Source organism: Euprymna scolopes, chromosome 41 (assembly GCF_053919585.1).
Source record: "Euprymna scolopes isolate OS-2025 chromosome 41, ASM5391958v1, whole genome shotgun sequence".
Taxonomy (NCBI): Eukaryota; Metazoa; Mollusca; class Cephalopoda; order Sepiida; family Sepiolidae; genus Euprymna; species Euprymna scolopes.
The window spans coordinates 66,089,583-66,111,929 of NC_136522.1; the positions used below are offsets into that span (position 1 = coordinate 66,089,583).

General features: G+C 34.7%; 1 protein-coding gene across 1 annotated transcript in view; it reads left to right on the forward strand.

Annotated features, from left to right (window-relative positions):
- Positions 1 to 6,671: 6,671 nt before the first annotated feature.
- LOC145266571 (solute carrier family 15 member 4-like) overlaps positions 6,672 to 22,347 on the forward strand; it is a 93,394-nt gene continuing 77,718 nt past the window's right edge. The window contains exon 1 of the mRNA XM_080122409.1: positions 6,672 to 7,220. Coding sequence (XP_079978535.1) covers positions 6,968 to 7,220 — 253 coding nt within the window. The 5' untranslated portion in view covers positions 6,672 to 6,967. The remainder of the gene's footprint in view (positions 7,221 to 22,347) is intronic.

The following is a 22,347-nucleotide window of genomic DNA, read 5'->3' on the forward strand; positions in this document are numbered from 1 at the left end:
TTTTTCCAAATGAATTTCAAAATCAGAGAGCTAAATGAAGGCGGCATTTTGACTACACGCTGAATATGTAAATTTGACCTATTGTTGACCTTTAGCCTGACCACTCTTTTTTCAATACGATATTCCAACGATCTCACAGCTAGAGATAAAAGAATTCACAAATGATGAGACATAGGTCATTCTAAGTCACCGTATATTTGAGGTTTGTAAAATAAATGAGTTTTTTCCCCGTTTCTTTATTTAAAGAAATTTTATCGACTAGCGGGCGAGTGATTTACGACTTTTAGTCGCCCCAAGAAATTTTCAATCGACTGTGGCGACCGGTCGTGTAAAGTCTCAAAGGCTTCCCATATATATAATTAATTGCTAATAAAAAAGCTTTACAAATATTTTCCCGAAACACTAAGCAAAAAAATGACGTAGACCAGACACTTCTCTCATAAACAGACACCTTTTAACCACTCACGCCAATGATATAATAATTTTCAACACACTAAACAAACTATGAATTCCAATAATTCAAACCACATGACAAATTGTGTGTCAAGTCATGTCATATGCTACTGGTACCATGTTACCCAGTACTACCTGCCTCATGGTCGGGTCACCGGCGACTAAACTGGTTCCCCCACCAAACCTGTTTGGTGGGGAGGGTAGCTGGTCTCCCTGAAGGATTAAAAACAAGACCTTCCAAAGGGCGAATGAACCCTTTTTCGGGGTCAACGGCCAACTAGCACCATGTGCGTTTGTGTGTATGTATGTATGTGTGTGTTGGGGTGGAGAGGGTTCCCGTAAGCCGTGGTGAAGGCAACCTTTCTAGGAGAAGCAAATCTCTGATTTAAAAAACCATAAAGCGGGAGACCAGTACCCGCATTAAGCTGGTCTGCAGTTTAACTTGTTGCTGGCTATCTTGCTCTTGCTTGTTGCTGGATCTCAACATTTTGAACCGAGAGAGAGACTTAGCTGTTGTACAAAGCTAAGACTCTGTAACATCATCTGTGGATAGATACTACCTCAGGGATTTGTCTATAAAAATGGTCCTGTTAGCGATGGAAGTCATTTTTGGGCTCATGGACTTTAAGTCTCTGACGGAGTGGCACTCGTCTGACAAGACGTTGCAATCATCATTCATATATATATATATATATTGGATTTGGGCTTGTTATATATATATATATATATATATATATATATATAACAAGCCCAAATCCAGTGCAGGTATATATCACTACTGATGCAATTCTCTATCTACATAAAAGCCAAGTACGTCCAAGGATGGAATACTGTTGCCATATCTGGGCAGGAGCTGCTAAAAACAGCCTATCCTGCCTTGACAGAGTACAAAATAGATTTCGTGGCTTAGTGGGGGATGTCCTTTTCTCTACCCTGCAACCTCTCTCCCACAGAAGAGATGTTGCTAGCCTATCCTTGTTTTATCGTTATTTCCATGGCAGGTGCTCGTCTGAACTCCAATCTCTGGTCCCCCCCTCGCCAATCTTTCACGAAAAACACCCGTCTAGCTGAATCCACTGTGAAAAATTTCCCCCACTCTATATCTGTGCCTAAATCAAAACGCGGATTGCATGAACAAAGCTTCTTTCTTAGAACTGCACGCCTGTTGAACTCTGTTCCGTCTGCCTGCTTCCCACCGGACTACAACTTGGATGTCTTCAAGTCCAACGTTAACAAATTCCTAATGAACCGCATCCTTAAGTAAACACTTCATCAAATCTCCATACTAACGTAATGTACTTGCAATAACCCTTATCCCTGAGTGGCTTCTGGGCCTTGATAAGTGGTGATCACTGTGTAAAAAATATATATATATATACTCCCTCTTAATGTCACAGTGAAATGTTAAACGGTCTCTTAATTTTAACACTTATCATTGATCAAAGGAAGAGGTAGTTTTCTTCAATCATTACTGGTAAGCCAATAAGTGTCTAAGAAGGCTGGTAGCGAGATGATGAACTGACGCGACGTACAAACAAAAACAGCATTTAAATTATAAATCTTCGAAAATCGATTTATTTTTCACATCATCTTTCACAAATAAATCAGAAAATATGGAATTACTGTTTCTTTCTTTGCCCCGTTGTTTACACCCTACTTTTTGGTTTGTTTTCTTTTTGAAAAAGGGAGATAATTCTCGAAATCATCAAAGCCATTTTACCATACCGGTTGATATTTAAATAGTGATCCAAACAGATAAAGTCACTCAAGCAAGCAGACCGGACGCCATACTAAGACGGTAACAACAGACGGTAATGCTAAAAATAAATGAAATTCCATAAAAAAATTTTAAAAAAACTCAAATGCGGAAACTAAGCCACGTAAGTGACAAGCGCTAACCAACCATATAGAAACTGCAACAGAAGTAAAACAAAAATATGGAAGTTACACCACATGAGCCCAAAGGAACTGAAACTGCAAGACATCATCCCCCCCCCCCGCAGACACACACGAATAAAAGACATCAGCGCTGATACCATTCAAAATCATTGATCGAAAAAACTATTGTTTTCTTGTATTCCTTTTATTTAAATTCAAAGAATATTCTGTACCAAAATATTCAAACCGGCTTTTTTTTTTGCTGTTGTTGGTACTTTTGCATTACACGGACGGCACCATTGTTAGGGGACGATAACTCCAATTTATTCTTGGTCAAATAACATGGCATTATAAATAAGAAACAAGATTTTTTTTTTTTTTTTCGAACACAAAAATATTCGAAAACCAAAACATTTATTGCATAAAAAAATGTACCATTATATAAAATAATTTATTGAAAAGTCTGCGTAAGGAAATATAATTTTAATAAAACAACTTTTGAATTAAAGCAACATTGAATTTTTTTTTTTTTTTTTTGTTCGAAACATTTTTTTCAATTAAAGTAAATGTGGTTAAATTAGTCAAGTCTAAATCGTTAGATTTGACACACTGCTGCCAAAATTCCTTAGCCCCAAAACTCAACTCTCTGCTATTACTCTCTCAACTTCAAAAGCACTTCTGCTGATTGAACTCACTTCTTCCAAATCCAACTTGAAAACAAACGCCCTCTCTGAGAAATCAGGCCTCTTTTATCTCCAACCAGCAGCATCTCATTTGCATATCAGGTGGTAACATTGCAGGCATATAAAGAGATAAGGCGGCCATTTTTATTTTGTTCATTCATTTTTGGTCCACCCAGATTTGTACAAATTGCACAAAGCTGGTTTGTAACAACTTTTTAAACATTTCAGGCCACAGTGAAATTGAAAATGTTTTTTTTTTTTTTACGAACAATTTAATAATTTAAATGAAACATTTTTTTAATTAAAGCAACATTGGATTTTTTTCCCCGAAACATTTTTTGAATTAAAGTAAAATTGTCACTATAACAAAATCCCCTGCTCTTTGATTGAGATGCGCCACCTGGCGACAGTTTAGTGAAACGCACCAAGAAAAAAAGAAAAAGAAAGAAAATGGCGCCGTTCCTGTACTGCAGAAGTACCCCTTTTTTATTAATAAAAAGAAAACGTAGTTTGCTTGAAACATTGCTGGTAAACAAATAAATGTTTAAGAAGGATGTTAGCAATGTAGATTACCAAGATGGTAAAGTCCCCCCCCCCCGCCAAAAAAAAAAAAGAAATCTGCATTTAAATCATAAATCTTCGTATATCTATTTATTTTTCAAATCATCTTTCACATATGAATCTGTAAATATGGATTTCAAAAAAAGTTTTACTTGGGAGTCACAACATATCAAGACCCGAAGGCCACTCAAGGATACGGGTTAATGAAAATGAGATGGTAGTGTAGTAACCATTAATGGTGTAAATTGAGTAGGCTTTGATTATTTATGGGGACGGGTCAACAAGAACTTGTTTACATTGGATTTGGAGGCTACCATGTTGTAGTCAACCGAGAAGCAGGCCAGCAGAACAGTGTCCTACAGACGGGTAGTTTTGGGAAAGAAGCTTTGCTCATGGAATCTGCGTTTAAATTAAGGCACAAAAAGAGAGTAGGGGGAAAAATCATATATAGTAGTTTTAGCTAGTCCAGTGTTTTTTTTGTGAAATTTTGGTAAAGGGGAGCGGGCCATATATTGGAGTTCAGTCGAGCACTTGCCATAAAAATAAAGATAGAGGAGAGATAGGCTCATAAATTCTCTCCTATAGGAAAGAGGTTGCAGGGGAGACAAAAGGCATCACCCACTAGGTTTTGAAGCCGGCTTTGAACTCTATCAAGGCAGAATAGACCATGCCAAACAGCTTCTGCCAAGATGTGGCAACAGTACTTGATTTTGTGGCATACCTGGCTCTTATATAGACATCGGCACTGAGATACTTACTGGAGCGGTAGAGTGATCTTGGCAGCAGATTTGATGTATGTGTTCCATTTCAGATCAGTAATGAAGCTCAATTATAACCGATCACAACATGGTCGTATTCAAGTTTAATGTAAACAAATACATACTTTTTTTTTTTTTTGAAAAAAGAGAGGTACCTCTCGAAATTATGGAAGACATTATACCACCCTGGTTATATCAAACAGTAATTCAAACAGATCGTTATTTTCATGGGAAGTACTCGTCTGAGCTCCAATCTCTGCCCCTCCCCTCGCCAAACTTTCATGAAAAACACTCGTCTAGCTGAAAACACTATCAATATTTTCCACCCACACTTTATCTGTGCCTAAACATAAACGTAGATTCCATGAAGAAAGCTTCTTTCTTAGAACTGAACGCCTGTAGAATTCTGTTCCATTTGCCTGCTTTCCAACTGACTACAATTCGGTTGTCTTCAAGTCCAACGTAAACAAATTCTTGATGAACCGTCCCCTTAAGTAATCCAGTTTACCAAATTTTCACTCCTAACAATTACTACGATATTATCCCATTGACTACTAGACACCCATTGATCCTTATCCTCGAGTGGCCTCTGGGCCTTAATAAGTGGTGATTCCTACGTACCCTCCCCCCCAAAAAAAAACCCAGATAAACTCACTCAAGCAAGGAGACCAGACGACGTCATACTAAGACTATTCAACAGATAGTAATGCTGAAAACCGATGCACAATGTGTTTGGTCGCGGACAACACTGCATCGGCGATGCAGTGTTGTCCGCGACCAAACACATTGTGTCCAGTTTTAGTCACAAAGGAACCCAAGGCAAAGAATAGGAAATAACTCCAACTCGCTTGTTCTTTGTAGCAACAACATTTACTTCCTTGTTGTTACAGCCTGATCTCCTTCTCGAGCGTCCTTTATGCCTCGCACGTGATCGCGAATGTTATCCACGTCTCTCACAAGATCTCGAACGTTATCTCGTTTTTCTATTGTGATCGTTCTCTTTCTATTTTTTTTATAGTCCTTTTCCCCATCCCCATCCCCACCGGTGAGTCGCTTCGCATGCATTTACATATGTGCATCCGCGCTATGTTAAACGTGAAATTCCAGAGGAAAATCTCAAACGCGGAAACTAAACTACATGAGCGACAAACGATAACTGGCTATATGGAAACTGCACCAGAAATAAAGCAAAAAAAAAAAAAAATGGGAGGTACACCACATGGAATCAAGAAAACTGAAACTACAAGACATTTTAAAAACTGACTCCACCAAAAAAAAAAAAAAAAGGGCATCAGCCGTGGTTGATATCATTCAAATTAGTTGTGAAGAAGTAAGAAGAATAGACGGACCAACGAGAGATAAAGCACTAACCAGACCGTCACTGGATAACTGCAAAGAGGACTAGGACCTTATAGAGGCTTGTTGCCACACAAATTCCTGTAAAGACCAATAGTCATTGCCAGTGAAAAATCAATGGTAAACGGCTGTTGTGATGATACAAAGTCATTTACAAATTGTATCGAAAGAGTACTGGAAATCTGTCCCTAGACTCTTGTTGTCAGTGGATAATTTCTGATGATGGCCCATGTGAGAACTCCTAGTGAGTACAAATAATAATAAGAAGAATAAGAAGAAGAAGAAGAAGAAGAAGAAGAAGAAACTACAGGTGCTGCTAGCCGAGCAGTGCACATAGAAACTGCTATTTGACACTTGACAATTATGTAGGTACCATTGGTTTCACTTGAAAATCCTTCTTTTTTTTTTTTTTTTTTTTTTCTTGTTTGTATTATATAGCCGCACCGAAATAGCGAAAATCGTCGATGCTAGAGTGTCCAGTGGACAGGGACAGAGAGAGAGAGAGAGAGAGAGAGAGAGAGGGGGGGATCTGTCTTGGATGTTGGTCAGTTTCTCTCTGCTGACCGCCCGTGATCCTTAGTTGTTCCCAAAGAGGCTAAAAAAGTTCCTCAGGAGACGAATGGATTCAATGCGCTCTGCCAACTGATTGACGAGTGTGTGGTCGAAGTACATTGGTTCGCGAGAGGCAATAAATCTTCGTTTTATTTGAGGTGGCTACAAATCGTTGCTGATGACCTGTGTGAGAACTCCTAGGGAATACAAAACAATAATAAATCACTTGCTGTCACTCAGAATTGAAATAATGTCCGTCGAGTCCGAAACAAACAATAGTAGAACATAAAATAGGCATCTTATTTATTTATTTTCAGCGAGGAATTGTGACGTCAAGATGCGACAAATTTCATTAACGCTTGCAGTTTTGTTCAACGTAACAAAAACTGCAAACATTTCTTCTTTTTTTTTTTTTTTTTGTTTTGTTTTTTTTTTTTTTTGTCCTCCCGTCGTCTTAGAAGTCACAATCTCGGGTGTCACTTAAACATTTGCAACCAATGGGGTCATCCGTAGATAAAACCCGTTCGATGATTATTTTCGACTTGTCACAACAAACATTCACATTGTCTTTACGGGCGGCTATCACGCCCGGCGGTTGAGTTGATTGACTTTTAATTGTAGCCAAGAAAAAAAAAAGAAAGAAAGAAAAAAAAGGGTAATCATATCTACGTATCCTGCTCGGATATATATATATGTATATATATATTTTGGAATATACCATAACAGATGGACGAAAACGTGAGTTCTGAAAATGTGTCCGAAGTGTCTAAGGAGCGAGCGAGTACTTTTGACAGCGAAAATGAAGCGCAAATTCACCGGACCAAAACACAGACCCTGAAGGTTGTCTGTTGCATTTTAGTGATGGAACTATGCGAACGGTTGACATATTACAGCATCATGGCAAACCTGGTACTGTTTTGTACCTCAAGGCTGGGATTTAGTAGCGAGACGGCGAACTATATTGTACAGATATTTTCAGGTAAGACAATATAAAACTTAATTTGGCTCTTGTCCCTATATTTAAAAAATAAAAAAATAAAAAAACTGCACAATTCAGAAATCATGTAAAAATGACCAAATACTTTTATTTTTTATAAAGAAAATTATTTTAAAGCGATTAATGGGAATTCGTAGGCACTACAACATAAATCTCGCAAGTTTGAAATATTGGGTTATCGCCCTTTATTTTTAAAGGTTGTTTCAAAATGGTGGACAAGACAGCTGCTTTCTATTACTCATAAAATTTGATTTTCTTTATAAAAATAGAACGACTTGATCAATTTAGGTGGGTTTTTTGTTTTGTTTTTAAAATGATATTTTCGTTTCATCACGTGCACGTACATCATACAAAGTTTTCTTTCTTTTTTTTTTCTCTCGTTCTTCCCAAACTCATTATCTTTCGTTGTTTTTAAAAAAGATGTCAAAGTAAAAAAAAAAAAAAAATTAAAAAAATAGGTGCTTGTTAAGATAGAGTCGACAAATCGATTTTTTAAATATGCGATTTTAAGCCAAAACAGCAGTAGATCTACTTAATTGCCATCAAAATAATGAAAATTCGGTACTTGTATATAGTTTAATCAAGACATTAAAAAATGAAAATATCGAAAAAAAAGTTTAAATTGTACGTATCCGTTATGGAATGAAGTTCTCCGAAAAAAAATTTCATCAAGTAGTTTTTTTTTTTTTTTTTTTTTTTTTACTGCGAAAAACAATTTGTTATGATACCGAGCAAAAGGTACGATTTTTAGGGAGAAAAGCTAGTAATAAAGATGGGGAGGGAGTGTCGGCGCGTTACATTGAGTTATTTCCCCGTGGCGTGTTAAAAAAAAATCCAAGATATCTATCTTCACCGCGACCGCGCTGTCATAAAAACGTATTTTCTCTGCTGTAATAAAAAAAAAAAAAAAAAAAAAAAAAATGATAAATTAAGTGAAATTTTTCTCGGAGATCTTCAGTCCAAAACGGATACGTACAATATAACATTTTTTTCGATATTTTCAGTTTTTAATGTCTTGATTAAACTGTACAAGTGCCGAAAATTCATTGAGTAGAAAATTATTTATACTTAAAAGTAATTTTTACAAAAAATCGTAGTTGCATTATCCTACATATAAACATATTGAATATTGCGAATACAGGGGGCATACTTATCTCCCTTTGCGCAACTTTAATGGCCGACGTTTTGTTTTAGATCACAGTAATAAACATTTTTTCTTTTCTTTTTTCACTAAAAACATACTAACAGTTGTTCTACTCAATACATTTTCGTAATTTGTACTGTTATTTTTACATAAAATAACATATTTAAAAAAAAAAAAACATTAAAAAATAAGCACCTAAAATAATTTTGTATGGATAGACGTTGTCAATCTTTCTGATGTTGTCTACGATCACGTTAACCTCGAGCGGCTTTTGGTCTTAAATATGTGGTAATTCAGTGGATGATGATGATGATGACGATGATGATAGCAGCAGCACTTGTGCATTTTAGTTATAGGGGACATTTTTATTGCTTTCATTTTTGGAGATTTTCACTTGGAACGGGGGGAGGAAGACAAATGACTTAAAAACTATAAATTTTAATGATTTTTAAAAAAATCTATTACAAAAGTTTAATTAAAAAAAAAAAAGGTTCGTCTTTTTTTTTTTTAAGTCATACATTTTCCTAGAATGACAACTTTTATTCATTTCAGAATTCTATTTTTCTTAGAGAGACTTTTCTTAAAAAGTTCGTCTGGAAAAAAAAAAAAAAGTCGTTCGTTTTCATAGAATAATAGTTTTCACTAATTTCAAAAAATACAAAAAATGCCAGTTATAAATTATTTCGAAATTCAAATCTACAGGGCGAGACGATAAATTGTCACCCTAAAGAAGACAACACTACAGCTTTATTTTAAAACTTTTATTGAAAAAAATAGATTCAGGTAACTTAATTATGTAGTAAAGCTGACATCTATTCAATGTAGCTGCCTTCAGCTTTAATCATCACCTCGATTCGTATCCAGAATGGGAGCATGCTTTTTCCACAAATGCCGGCGGAAGATTGATAAATACTCGGTGAATAGTGGTAATAAGGCTGGCTTTGGTGTTGTGGGAGGTCATGTTGGTGATGTTCTCGACATATGACCAAACGAAATAGTCCAGCAGGTTCAGATTGGGGAGAAGGGGGACCAGTAAAAGAAGAGTACAAAGTCGTAGCACTCCTGAAGCCAAGCCTGAGTCTCTTTGGACTTGTGGGCCAGCGCCGAGTCCTGCTGCCACACCCAGGGTCTGCCAGCGGCCACCTAACTGCACCAGGAGATCACCACACTCTTCAGCACATCCAGGTACACTTTTGTGTTGACTTTCAAGCTGACTTCGAAGATGTGAGGTGGCATGATGTGGCCATCACTTAGAATCACACCAAATGCCATAAACGTGGCCGAAAACCTTGTTTTCATCACTCTGGGCATGTCCCTGTTATTCGTGGCAATCCAGCGATGCATTTTGAAGGTGCTGGCAATGGTCCTGTTGCCATAACTTGGATCGATAGAGAACATGAATTGTAGAGCGGCACATCTCTGATCTTGCGCGTTTAACATTGTGTCACTTTCAGATATGATAGACGCCTCCCTCCTATCATCCTTGGGAATTGTACACAAATGATCAACTAGAGTTGGTTTGCAACAAAAAAGAAAACCGGTTTTCATCAAACGGAAATGGAATCATGTTGTCTTTTCTAGAGCGACAGTTTTATCATTCCACCCTGTATATAATTATAACTCTGTGGACCTTGCTTGCTTGCAATCTTGTCTTTGACGATAGGGCGATTCCATCTTTTAAAAAGGGACGAGAGGTTAATTTATATATATATATATATATATATACATATATATATATATATATATATATATAATATATAAATAATATATATATATATATATAATATATATATAATATATAAATAATATATATATATAATATATATATATAATATATAAATAATATATATATATAATATATATATATATAATATATAAATAATATATATATATAATATATATATAATATATATATATAATATATAAATAATATATATATATAATATATATATATATAATATATATATAATATATATATATATAATATATAAATAATATATATATATAATATATATATATAATATATATATATATATAATATATAAATAATATATATATATAATATATATATAATATATATATAATATATATATATAATATATATATAATATATATATAATATATAAATAATATATATATATAATATATATATAATATATATATAATATATAAATAATATATATATATAATATATATATAATATATATATAATATATATATATAATATATATATAATATATAAATAATATATATATATAATATATATATAATATATATATATAATATATATATATAATATATATATATAATATATATATATAATATATATATATAATATATATATAATATATATATATAATATATATATATAATATATATATAATATATATATATAATATATATATATAATATATATATATATATAATATATATATAATATATATATATATATATATAATATATATATATAATATATATATATATATAATATATATATAATATATATATATATATATAATATATATATATATATATATATATATATTACTGTTGGGACGATTAATTGGAATTTGGAAGCGGAAGATTTGGGTGTATCGGCATCGGTATCAGAAAAATTGATGCCTATTTTCCGATGCCAAAACGATTCTTTTAATTGTCTTTTTTTTTTTGTTTGATTTTGTTTAAAGTAAAATCTTCCATTTCTCTATAATTCTATTATCCTATAGTCCCCATTATTTTCTAGTTATAATAGTGTATTTTCCAAACTCATAAATTAATCTGTTTGGAGAAGATGTCCCTATAATTCCATTGTCCGATGGTCTCCATTATTTTCTCAGCTATATTGTTGTTCTTTCCAAACTTATGAATTACTCCATTTGGGGAAGGTGTCCCCACGACTTCGTTATCCTATTATTTTGCTGGCTTATATTATTATCTTTTCCAAATTCATAAATCACATTTGTTTTTAATGCTCTGCTCAACTTCCATCTTTAGAAGGGCGGTGATAATAGTCAACTTTCTATGGGACAAAATAATTTATTACACAATCAAGCTATGTCGCAGTAAATTCTTATATGCCAGACTAAAAGCAATTACATTAAACTAGATTTTACCCACCCGGCATTGCCCGGGATACAATGACGGTATTTAGTTTCTAGCTTTCATTTGTTTGCACATTTTTAAAACTTATAAAAAAAAAAAATAAAAACATAAATAGGATTTCAGTTGTAAGGAAGGCAACTCTTTTAAAATTTTCAATGAAAATATGATTTGGTGCTTGCTTTGCTTTGATAATAAATAGTCTCTCATTAGTAAAAAAAAAAAAAAAAAAAAAAAAAATTCACTTAACCTGGGCCGCAATTTACTTGTTTACAGTCAAAACACGTTCTTGAGTTGTAATAGAAAAATGTAACAAAAATGGCAGCATAAATCCAGTCAGGATCAGCAGAACCTAATAGTCTTTTCGTGTCAAGACGGAAAGCTATGGATTCAAAGAGATTAATTTTATTTTTATAAAACGATTCTGCTATCTGATTGATTCGTACTTATTACCCGTTGGTTATAAATAGAATCATCCACATCTTTGTAGTCATACTCTCTCCATACCTTTTCCTCGCTACTTTGGTTGCTTGGAGACTGGGTAGAAAAGTACCAGTCAAAAATCTGTTCTTGACAATTAACCTGACAGGTGCAGGGTCAGGAACTGGCCCGGTACCTATCTGGAGAGAGGTACCCCGCCTGGGTATTACATACGAGGTCCACCCTCCCAAGCCTTGTCACCCGGCTTTCAGGTGGAGTAAGTTTATTGCTTGCTGCCTGAGGCCCCCCGACCAGGAAATGCTGACGGGGATGCCCAGCCAATTTTTGCTAGGCAAGAGTGCTCCTCCTTTAGGGGAGCTTGCTTGGCATCCCCACTTTCCCGACCTTGTGTCACGCCATGCTGAGGTGGGCAGCATGTAAATATCTACCTTCTCCATACTTTTTATTACGCGGATGATCTTCTCGCTGTTTCAGTTGCTTGGAGACGTAGGTAGAAATATTAGTCAAATAAAGTCGTTGTAGAACAGGCACAAGAGTGCAACATTGCGGTGATGGGACAGGGGCTGGAACTTGGTTGATAGGATGGGACCTATAAAATGGAAGTCTAGTTTTCAGACCTTGTCTAAGAAGGAGAAACTAGTGCTAGATGCACCAGTCCAGACGTGGCAACAATACTCCCTGCATTGGCGAGTGGTGTCTTTGTAGAGATACTGTCTGTCTGGTGTAAGAATTTTTCTAGTATAGTCGGGGTCCTCATTCTTTGCAGCAGCCTGGGCAACATCTTCAATGTATTTGTTTTAATTCATATTGCCTGTGAATGTTAAGTCGAGGAGTGTGAAAGATGAGCTCTCTTGTAGAATGTTATTAGTCAACCGGTGGTTGAGAAGTCTTTGTTTTTTTTTGTAATTATTAAAGGAAAGAAGTTTAATCTTAGTAGCATTAAGTGTTACTTTCCCATCAATGTTCCAATTCCATTTGAGACTGGAAATCATTTTTTAAAGGTTTCAGCCATTGCCTTTGATATGTGTATATTCGTTTCGTCTACAAGAAATAATTCCTTTTTTTTTTTTTTTGTAATGAAGTTGGTTGGTTGTTTTTGTTTTACGGCATATCAACCTTTTTCAGGTTATTTAATGCCGAATCCAGTGATTTTTGAAGAACAATTTTTTAATAGAATATATTTGTTGTTTTCACGTCGGTTTCTATTTAACCCATAGTTGGGACCCTAACAGGTACTACCACTTCGGGTCAGAGTGGACCTGAGAGCAATGGCAATTAAAGGGTGGCTCCACACTCCCCAAAGCCCGCAAGATGAGGCCTCACCATCGGATATAGTTTAAGGTCATATCCAGAATCTTATAATGAGGCATCACTTATCAAGGCCAAAAACCATTCGAGGATAAAGGTTTAGATGGATGGGTTGTCAGTTGAATGACGAAAAATATTATGAGAGGATTTAAAATAATACATGGAATGACCAAAATTTGATTAGTTATCATGATGGTTTAGGTCAAGTATTTGTTTACCTTGGATTTGAAGATAACCGACCGTGTTGTAGCTCACAGGGAACCCATTTTTTTCTAACGTGTACCAGCGATGGCAAGTTCTTGTAATAAGAATACACCCCCCCTCTCACTCTAAACTGATTCAATATAATAAAATTCAAATAAAAAAAGCTGACTGACTGCTGGACCTAGTTTCAGTGTTGTTTTTAAAACAACTACTATTAAGAATAAAAACAAGTAATTCTTTATCACCTTCCCCCATGCAGTAATTTGATCCTTCGTAAAAGAATCAACATTGTTTTCTTTCACCATTTGCAGGCGGTGCGGGTGGGTAGACACATTGAACCAGTTGTGGTAAGATATCTACGTGCATGGCGAAATTAAAATTGAGTTTAAACGATTAACAAAAGTTTAACAGTCCTGGGCAGAATAGCTGACCAATAAAAAAAACAAACACACACACACACACACACACACACACACACACACACACACACACACACACAAAAAAAAAAAAAAAACGCAAACGTGCAGAGAGACAGTTACAGTGTTTCTTTTTTTTTTTTTTGTATTGGTACCCGAACTTAGGGTTAAGGTATGGCATGTTGTATAACAGAGTGCAGGCATGCATATGGCAGCAGCAGTTGTATGCAAATGACCGAGCCATGTGTGAGGAAGAAGGAAAGAAAAAAGATTATAAAAGGACAGGAGTAGACGTGTAACACAGGTGGCCCGAAAGCGACAGGAAAAGACACATACTAAACATAGCCAGACAGAGTACCACGTGTTCAACACGGCAGAGTCTTTTCAAACACATTGGAGTGTGAGAAGACTTTTGAACAAGAGACAAGGCGTTATCCTGGAAAGCACCTGTAAATAAATGTCTGTTGTTTTCCTGAATAAATGAGTGAATTAAATTTTTTCTTGTCTTTGTTTTTTGCGACTATCTGCTTACAACGTGTGGATCCTGAGTGATGGCATGTAACGCAAAAGAAGGACTGCATCACAGTTGTTTGAGTTGGGTTGAGCCAGTTTTTTTCTTGGCTTATACCGCATCTCAAACCATGACTGCCTTTTCGTTGCTATTGACGTTGAAGTTTCATAATACTGCCACAAGGATCATTGAGAGATGAATCTAGCCCCCCACTTGATGATTAACTTCCGCTGCGCCCTGCCGGGACAAAACAAGTTACACGAGCGACTTCAATTATTGTTTCTTGGGAAAAAATCCCATGGTAAAAGAAGTTCTTGGAAATAAACTCTGGTCATCTTAAAACAAGACCGAATTTAGGCAGTATTTACAATTGGGAACATAAAACTTCCAGACCCTAAACATTTACGTGTTCTGTAACGTTACATGTTTTGTAACGTTATATGTTCTGTAACGTTATATGTTTTGTAACGTTACAAGTTACATGTCAACATGTGGTTTTCCTTTGCTTCTCCGGCCGTGTGTGACTTTTCTGTCTCTGCTATGACATTACCCCGTGCCTCGAACACATGCTTCTTTTTCCGAACTTCTCCAGCAACGCGTGTCTTTTTATCCCTGCTTTAAACTTTCACAAAAAGCACTCGTCTAGTTGAAACCACTATTAATAATTTCCCCCACTTTTTATCTGTGCCTGAACCTAAACATAGATTCCATGGACAAAGTTTCTTTCTTAGAACTGAACGCCTGTGGGACTCTCTTCCATGTTCCTGCTTTCCAGCTGACTACAATATGATCATCTTCAAGTCCAATGTGAACAAGTTCTTGATGAGCTGTCCCCTTAAGTAATCGAATTTACCAAATTTCCACTACTAACGATTATTATGATATTGTCCCATTGACTACTGTATACTCATTAACCCTTATACTTGAGGGGCCTCCGGGCCTTGATAAGTGGTGACTCCTATGTCAAAAAAAAAAAAAAAAAAAATCACGAGCCAACTATACAGAAGTTTTGGTATTCTCCCCTCATCCATTTTAACAACACAGTTCAGTCTTGTGGCTTTTTTAGCCCTCGGCTCAAAAATCAACAGATTAAACCATTCCTGTAATGATCTGTTCCATGTTGATTGCAGTATAAAAGCTGGTTATGTGCAGTTCTAGGATGTCCATCTTCGCAGGCTGTGCCACCTCTCTTTGAGAAAGTGTCAGTTTATGCTCCTTCTCCGACTTTTCTTTCCCACTTTCCGACCCTTGTGTCACATCTTTAACAGTGGGAAGGAAATAAATACCAGACATCCCAGTGTAAATAGGGCTGCAATAAAAAGCTTTCTATCCCAGCAATCTTGCAGGCATTGAAAAAAAAAAAAAAAAAAAAAATCAATATTAGTGTCTTTATCCGTAAAGGTAAAATGATTTGACAGGAGCGATTAGCGATTCGGTTCTCGCCTGTTGAAGTTGAAGTTAATGCTGCAAGAAAGAGATATAGAATACACACGCAAGAATTTCAGAATACAGAACACACACACGAGAATTTCAGAATTTCAGAATATAGAACACACACACGAGAATTTCAGAATATAGAATACACACACGAGAATTTCAGAATTTCAGAATATAGAATACACACACGAGAATTTCAGAATATAGAACACACACACGAGAATTTCAGAATTTCAGAATATAGAACACACACACGAGAATTTCAGAATTTCAGAATATAGAACACACACACACGAGAATTTCAGAATATAGAACACATACACACGAGAATTTCAGAATTTCAGAATATAGAATACACACACGAGAATTTCAGAATTTGAGAAGATAGAACACACACACACACGAGAATTTCAGAATATAGAACACACACACGAGAATTTCAGAATTTCAGAATATAGAACACACACACACGAGAATTTCAGAATATAGAATACATACACGAGAATTTCAGAATTTCAGAATATAGAACACACACACACGAGAATTTCAGAATATAGAATACATACACGAGAATTTCAGAATTTCAGAATATAGAACACACACACGAGAATTTCAGAATATAGAACACACACACGAGAATGTCAGAATATAGAATAGACACACAAGAATTTCAGAATATAGAATACACACACGAGAATTTCAGAATTTCAGAATATAGAATACACACACGAGAATTTCAGAATTTCAGAATATAGAACACACACACGAGAATTTCAGAATATAGAATACACACACGAGAATTTCAGAATATAGAATACACACACGAGAATTTCAGAATTTCAGAATATAGAACACACACACACGAGAATTTCAGAATATAGAACACACACACGAGAATTTCAGAATTTCAGAATATAGAATACACACACAAGAATTTCAGAATATAGAATACACACACGAGAATTTCAGAATTTCAGAATATAGAACACACACACGAGAATTTCAGAATTTCAGAATATAGAATACACACACGAGAATTTCAGAATATAGAATACACACACGAGAATTTCAGAATTTCAGAATATAGAATACACACACAAGAATTTCAGAATATAGAATACACACACGAGAATTTCAGAATATAGAATACACACACAAGAATTTCAGAATATAAAATACACACACGAGAATTTCAGAATATAGAACACACACACGAGAATTTCAGAATTTCAGAATATAGAATACACACACGAGAATTTCAGAATATAGAATACACACACGAGAATTTCAGAATTTCAGAATATAGAATACACACACAAGAATTTCAGAATTTCAGAATATAGAATAGACACACAAGAATTTCAGAATATAGAATAGACACACAAGAATTTCAGAATATAGAATACACACACAAGAATTTCAGAATATAGAATACACACACGAGAATTTCAGAATTTCAGAATATAGAATACACACGCAAGAATTTCAGAATGTAGAATACACACACGAGAATTTCAGAATATAGAATACACACACAAGAATTTCAGAATATAGAATACACACACGAGAATTTCAGAATTTCAGAATATAGAATACACACACAAGAATTTCAGAATGTAGAATACACACACGAGAATTTCAGAATTTCAGAATATAGAATACACACACAAGAATTTCAGAATATAGAATACACACACAAGAATTTCAGAATATAGAATACACACACGAGAATTTCAGAATTTCAGAATATAGAATACACACACAAGAATTTCAGAATATAGAATACACACACAAGAATTTCAGAATTTCAGAATATAGAATAGACACACAAGAATTTCAGAATTTCAGAATATAGAATAGACACACAAGAATTTCAGAATATAGAATAGACACACAAGAATTTCAGAATATAGAATACACACACGAGAATTTCAGAATTTCAGAATATAGACTACACACACAAGAATTTCAGAATATAGAATACACACACCAGAATTTCAGAATATAGAATACACACACAAGAATTTCAGAATATAGAATACACACACGAGAATTTCAGAATATAGAATAGACACACAAGAATTTCAGAATTTCAGAATATAGAATAGACACACAAGAATTTCAGAATATAGAATACACACACAAGAATTTCAGAATATAGAATACACACACGAGAATTTCAGAATATAGAATAGACACACAAGAATTTCAGAATATAGAATAGACACACAAGAATTTCAGAATATAGAATACACACACGAGTCTGAAATAAGGATAACTAGCAGCACTCGTTGAAATCCCACGGTAGTTGAAAATTTTTATAACACATTTAATATATAAAAGACAAAATGAGATGTCCACGAAAGGCTTTTTTTTTTGTGTCGGGGTTATCGCGTCGGTTAAATTCCGGGAGAAGTTTTCTAATACTTCCTAGATCGTAATATCTCAGATCGCAAACAGACATCGTCTATTTTTTTAATTTTTGATCCAGTTTTAAAAAAATTCCCTCGTTTCAAGAGTTAGTTTAAACTAAATGAAGCAAACGCGTTCACCTGGCCTTCCGGCTGGGTAGTATCTTTTCTGTGATTGGTCCTTGATCAATGTGAGGAAAACCCTTCATACCGAGACAATTACTATTTATTTGGATGCTGCCAGAGTGCCCCCTGATTTTCCTCCTCATTAAAAGCGACCTTCGTGGGGAGTTCAAAAGTGTTTAAAAGGAACGCCATTTCCACAAATCATCTTTTTAATTGACTGCATTAAATTTGAACGCTTTACACTTCCGGTCGCGTCATGGAATAGGGGTAAGACGTCAGTTTTTTTTTCACTTTCTTTTCCGTACTTGCGTCAACGGGAACGAATCTGCCTTCCTACTACCACGTTTTTTTTTGTTTTTGTTTTTTTACTCAACACACACCTCCAAACACCCGGGCAACGTCGGGCACCCAGGTTACCATATATATATGCTAACCCTCTCCCGCTAAGAAGGCATAAGGAACTCTCTTCAGTTTGCCTGCTTTCCACCTGACTACAGCTTGGATGTCTTCAAGTCCAACATAAACAAATTCCTGATGAACCTCCCCCCTAAGTAAGACACTTTATCAAAACTCCAATACTAACGATTACTACAATACTATCCCACGCAATAACCCTTATCCCCGAGTGGCTTCGGGCCTTGATAAGTGGTGGGCTCTGTGTAAAAAAAAATTTAAGACAACTTTTTAGCAAATTCTTATTTAACTTTTTTTCTTTTTTCTTTTTTTTTTTAGAGCCAAAAAGAATTCGTTTAAAAAATTTAGATTTTTTTTCAATGAACATTCAACGCACACCACATTGTTTTGTTTTGTGCTTAATATTTTTTATATAAATTATAAAGGAACAGATGTCAGTTCACTTGTATATATATTTTTTTTTAATTTTAAAAAGAAACTATAATAAAAACAACAACAACTTAGTCTCCACTCAACGTGATTTTTTTTGATTATAAGATAAAATAGCAAATTTGAAACTGCAAACAGACAGCCATGTTTTTTTTTTTTTTAATTTTTGGAGAGGAAATGGTTTTAATGATTTTTAAAGAACAGCTATAAAGGGAGGTAATTCGTTTCTAATTAATTAATGTTGATGATGTTTTTTTTTTTTGTGACACTGAACGTACGGATAACTTAATTAATATTTAGATATTTGTATTGAATTAAATAGAGCAGTAACAAAGAAAGTCTTTGCAAAACTGATTGTGTTTGCGGCTTTTCAAGTCAAACTATAATTACAGAAAGTTCTTTTACGTCTAGCAATAAACGGCTGAGATTGCTCAAATAGTTGCGTACTTGTTGACAGTTTGGCGTCCCGTTCGAAAAAGAGAAAGAACAGAGGCTGTTCGCATTGAGTGCGACAAATAGGGTGTCCACTGATTGGTCCAGCATCTTGGCCAATCGAACAGGGCCTTTATTTTAGAGGTGCTAGTGTACTTGCTGATCCGCGCGATTTTTTTAAATCGTATTTCCAAGTTTAATTAAAGTTTTATGATATGTTTTTTTTTTATTCAATTGTAAAGTTAAAGTATAGAATAGGTACAAAACACCCTCCCCCTCCCCATGTTAAGAATGGCTTTATTATTTCAGCACGGATAAATAAGTGCACTAGTACCTTTTAGAATAGGAAGAGAATTATTTATGGGAGAAAGAGACGTAACTTTTTTTTTTTTTTTTTTTTTTTTTAATACAAGCTATGGTTCTTAGACAGTCTTTGTGGAATACATCTAGTTGACGAATATATGATACCGGTAAGGTGTCCACAATTCTGATCCATAGTGAAGACTTGTTTATTTCCACTTTCGTGTCTAATCCAAACTTTTATCATTCCAAAGACGATGTTTGATCTTTGTTTGGCAGCTTTTGAAATTCATCAAAGGATTTAGAAGAGTTAACTTTGCTTTCAAGGCAAGTAAAAGCAAAAACTCTTTCCAAGGTTTTATTGAGCAAAATTCACAGCTACTAAAGCAAGAGGGGAAAGAACTCAGTCTTTTAAAGAAAAAGGAACGCGTGATAAAATCACGTGGCAAGAAACTGAATTTGCATATCTTTTTTTTTTTTTTTTTTTTTAATAGTAAGAAAAAAAATAATTTAAATGAAAATATAACAGTAAGTGAAAGTTTTCCCGTAACTCTAGTTGTTTTTGTTAGTACAGGGTGACCCCCCCCCAAAAAAAAACGGGCCCCAACTCTAATTAGGCCCTGTTTCTTAGTGTTTTGTCTGAATGAAATGAAACTTTGGTCATAACTAGTTTATAATATTCCAAACATCACATCAAACCACTAGGGTCTTTGGCCTTTTTTTTTTCTCCGTTCTACAGCATATGTTCTAGATATACTTTCTATGTTCTTTGTTTTTTTTTTTTGTGTCACCCTGTATATAATGGTTTGCATCTTTATAATATTCTGTTTATTCCTTCCCTAGTTAGTCCATACGTTAAGTTTTAAAAAAAAACAAATATAGTTTTTAAAGGCCAAAGCTGCTTTAAAAAAAAAAAATAGCCAGATTCACGAAATTTGGCTCTTAAAAAGCCAATCTAGCAACCCTTCAGCAAAACGTTATGTAAAAAAAAAAAAAAAAAAAAAAAAGTGGAACATTTAAAAGAAACAAGGCAAAAAAAAAAGAAAGAGCATTATCTGCTTAGAGTTGCTGGACTGAAGGAATAAATTAAAGATTGTCTCTTACAATTTTATTTCGTTATTTGTATTGAACTATGTAGCACAATATTATTTTCTGAATATTTATTAGTACTTATTAATTTATCTCATTTGGGTCAGTTCTATATTTTAAATACAACGGACACTATTTTCATAGAAATGTTAATAAACTTGTATTTGTTGCGTGTTATTGGTTTTTCTATACAAAAATCAATTTTTTGCGCTATCCAGAAAAACATAAGCTTTATCAAAACGTATTTGTTGATTCAATATATTTTTCATTCTGTAGAATTTCCACGGGTCCTGCTAGTATTTGAATATTTTAGTTGTGTGATAAATAATGAAAAAACCAGTCTTCCTGGTTAGGACAAGTAAGGGTTAGGGTTAGGAATGAGGTCATAACGAGCAAGTGTGATGTTTGTGGGCGTTAGTGCATGTTTCCTTGTCCATTAGTTTATTTTTATGCATCATGTTTAAGTTTTTCTGGTATTGGGGTTAGGGTTAGTGTTAGGGCTGGGGTTAGTGTTAGGGTTAGGGCTAGTGTTAGGGTTAGGATTAGTGTTAGGGCTGGGGTTAGTGTTAGGGCTAGGGTTAGTGTTAGGGTTAGGTTTAGGGTTAGTGTTAGGGCTATGGTTAGTGTTAGGATTAGTGTTAAGGCTGGGGTTAGTGTTAGGGTTAGTGTTAGGGCTAGGGTTAGGTTTAGGGTTAGTGTTAGGGCTATGGTTAGTGTTAGGGCTGGGGTTAGGGTTAGGGCTGGGGTTAGTGTTAGGGTTAGGTTTAGGGTTAGTGTTAGGGCTGGGGTTAGGGTTAGGATTAGTGTTAGGGCTAGGGTTAGTGTTAGGCTAGGGTTAGTGTTAGGGTTAGGTTTAGGGTTAGTGTTAGGGCTAGGGTTAGTGTTAGGGCTGGGGTTAGTGTTAGGGCTGGGGTTAGTGTTAGGGCTGGGGTTAGGGTTAGGGTGGATTAGGATTAGAGTTTGGGTGGAAATTATTTTTGGTACTGATACAACTTTGGAACCAGACAAAACCAACCTTTTCTATTTGTTTTTTTTTTCCAACTGTTTATATAAACAGCCGAAGGATGCCAAAGCGCTCATCCAATTAGAAGGCAAGCAAAACAAACAACTTAAATTGTAAATTGATTAAATCGTAAAATGGGAATTGTCAAGATTTTATATATATATATATATATATATATATATATATATATATATATACCGTACTTTGGGGTAATTGCGCCATTTAAAAAAAAGTGCTCTTTATATGTGTGGTTTCCAAAAGAGCGCTTTTAGCTAGTTGGCGCAATTACCACGGACTTGGCACAATTACCCCAAAGTACGGGATATATATCTTATATTCTATAAT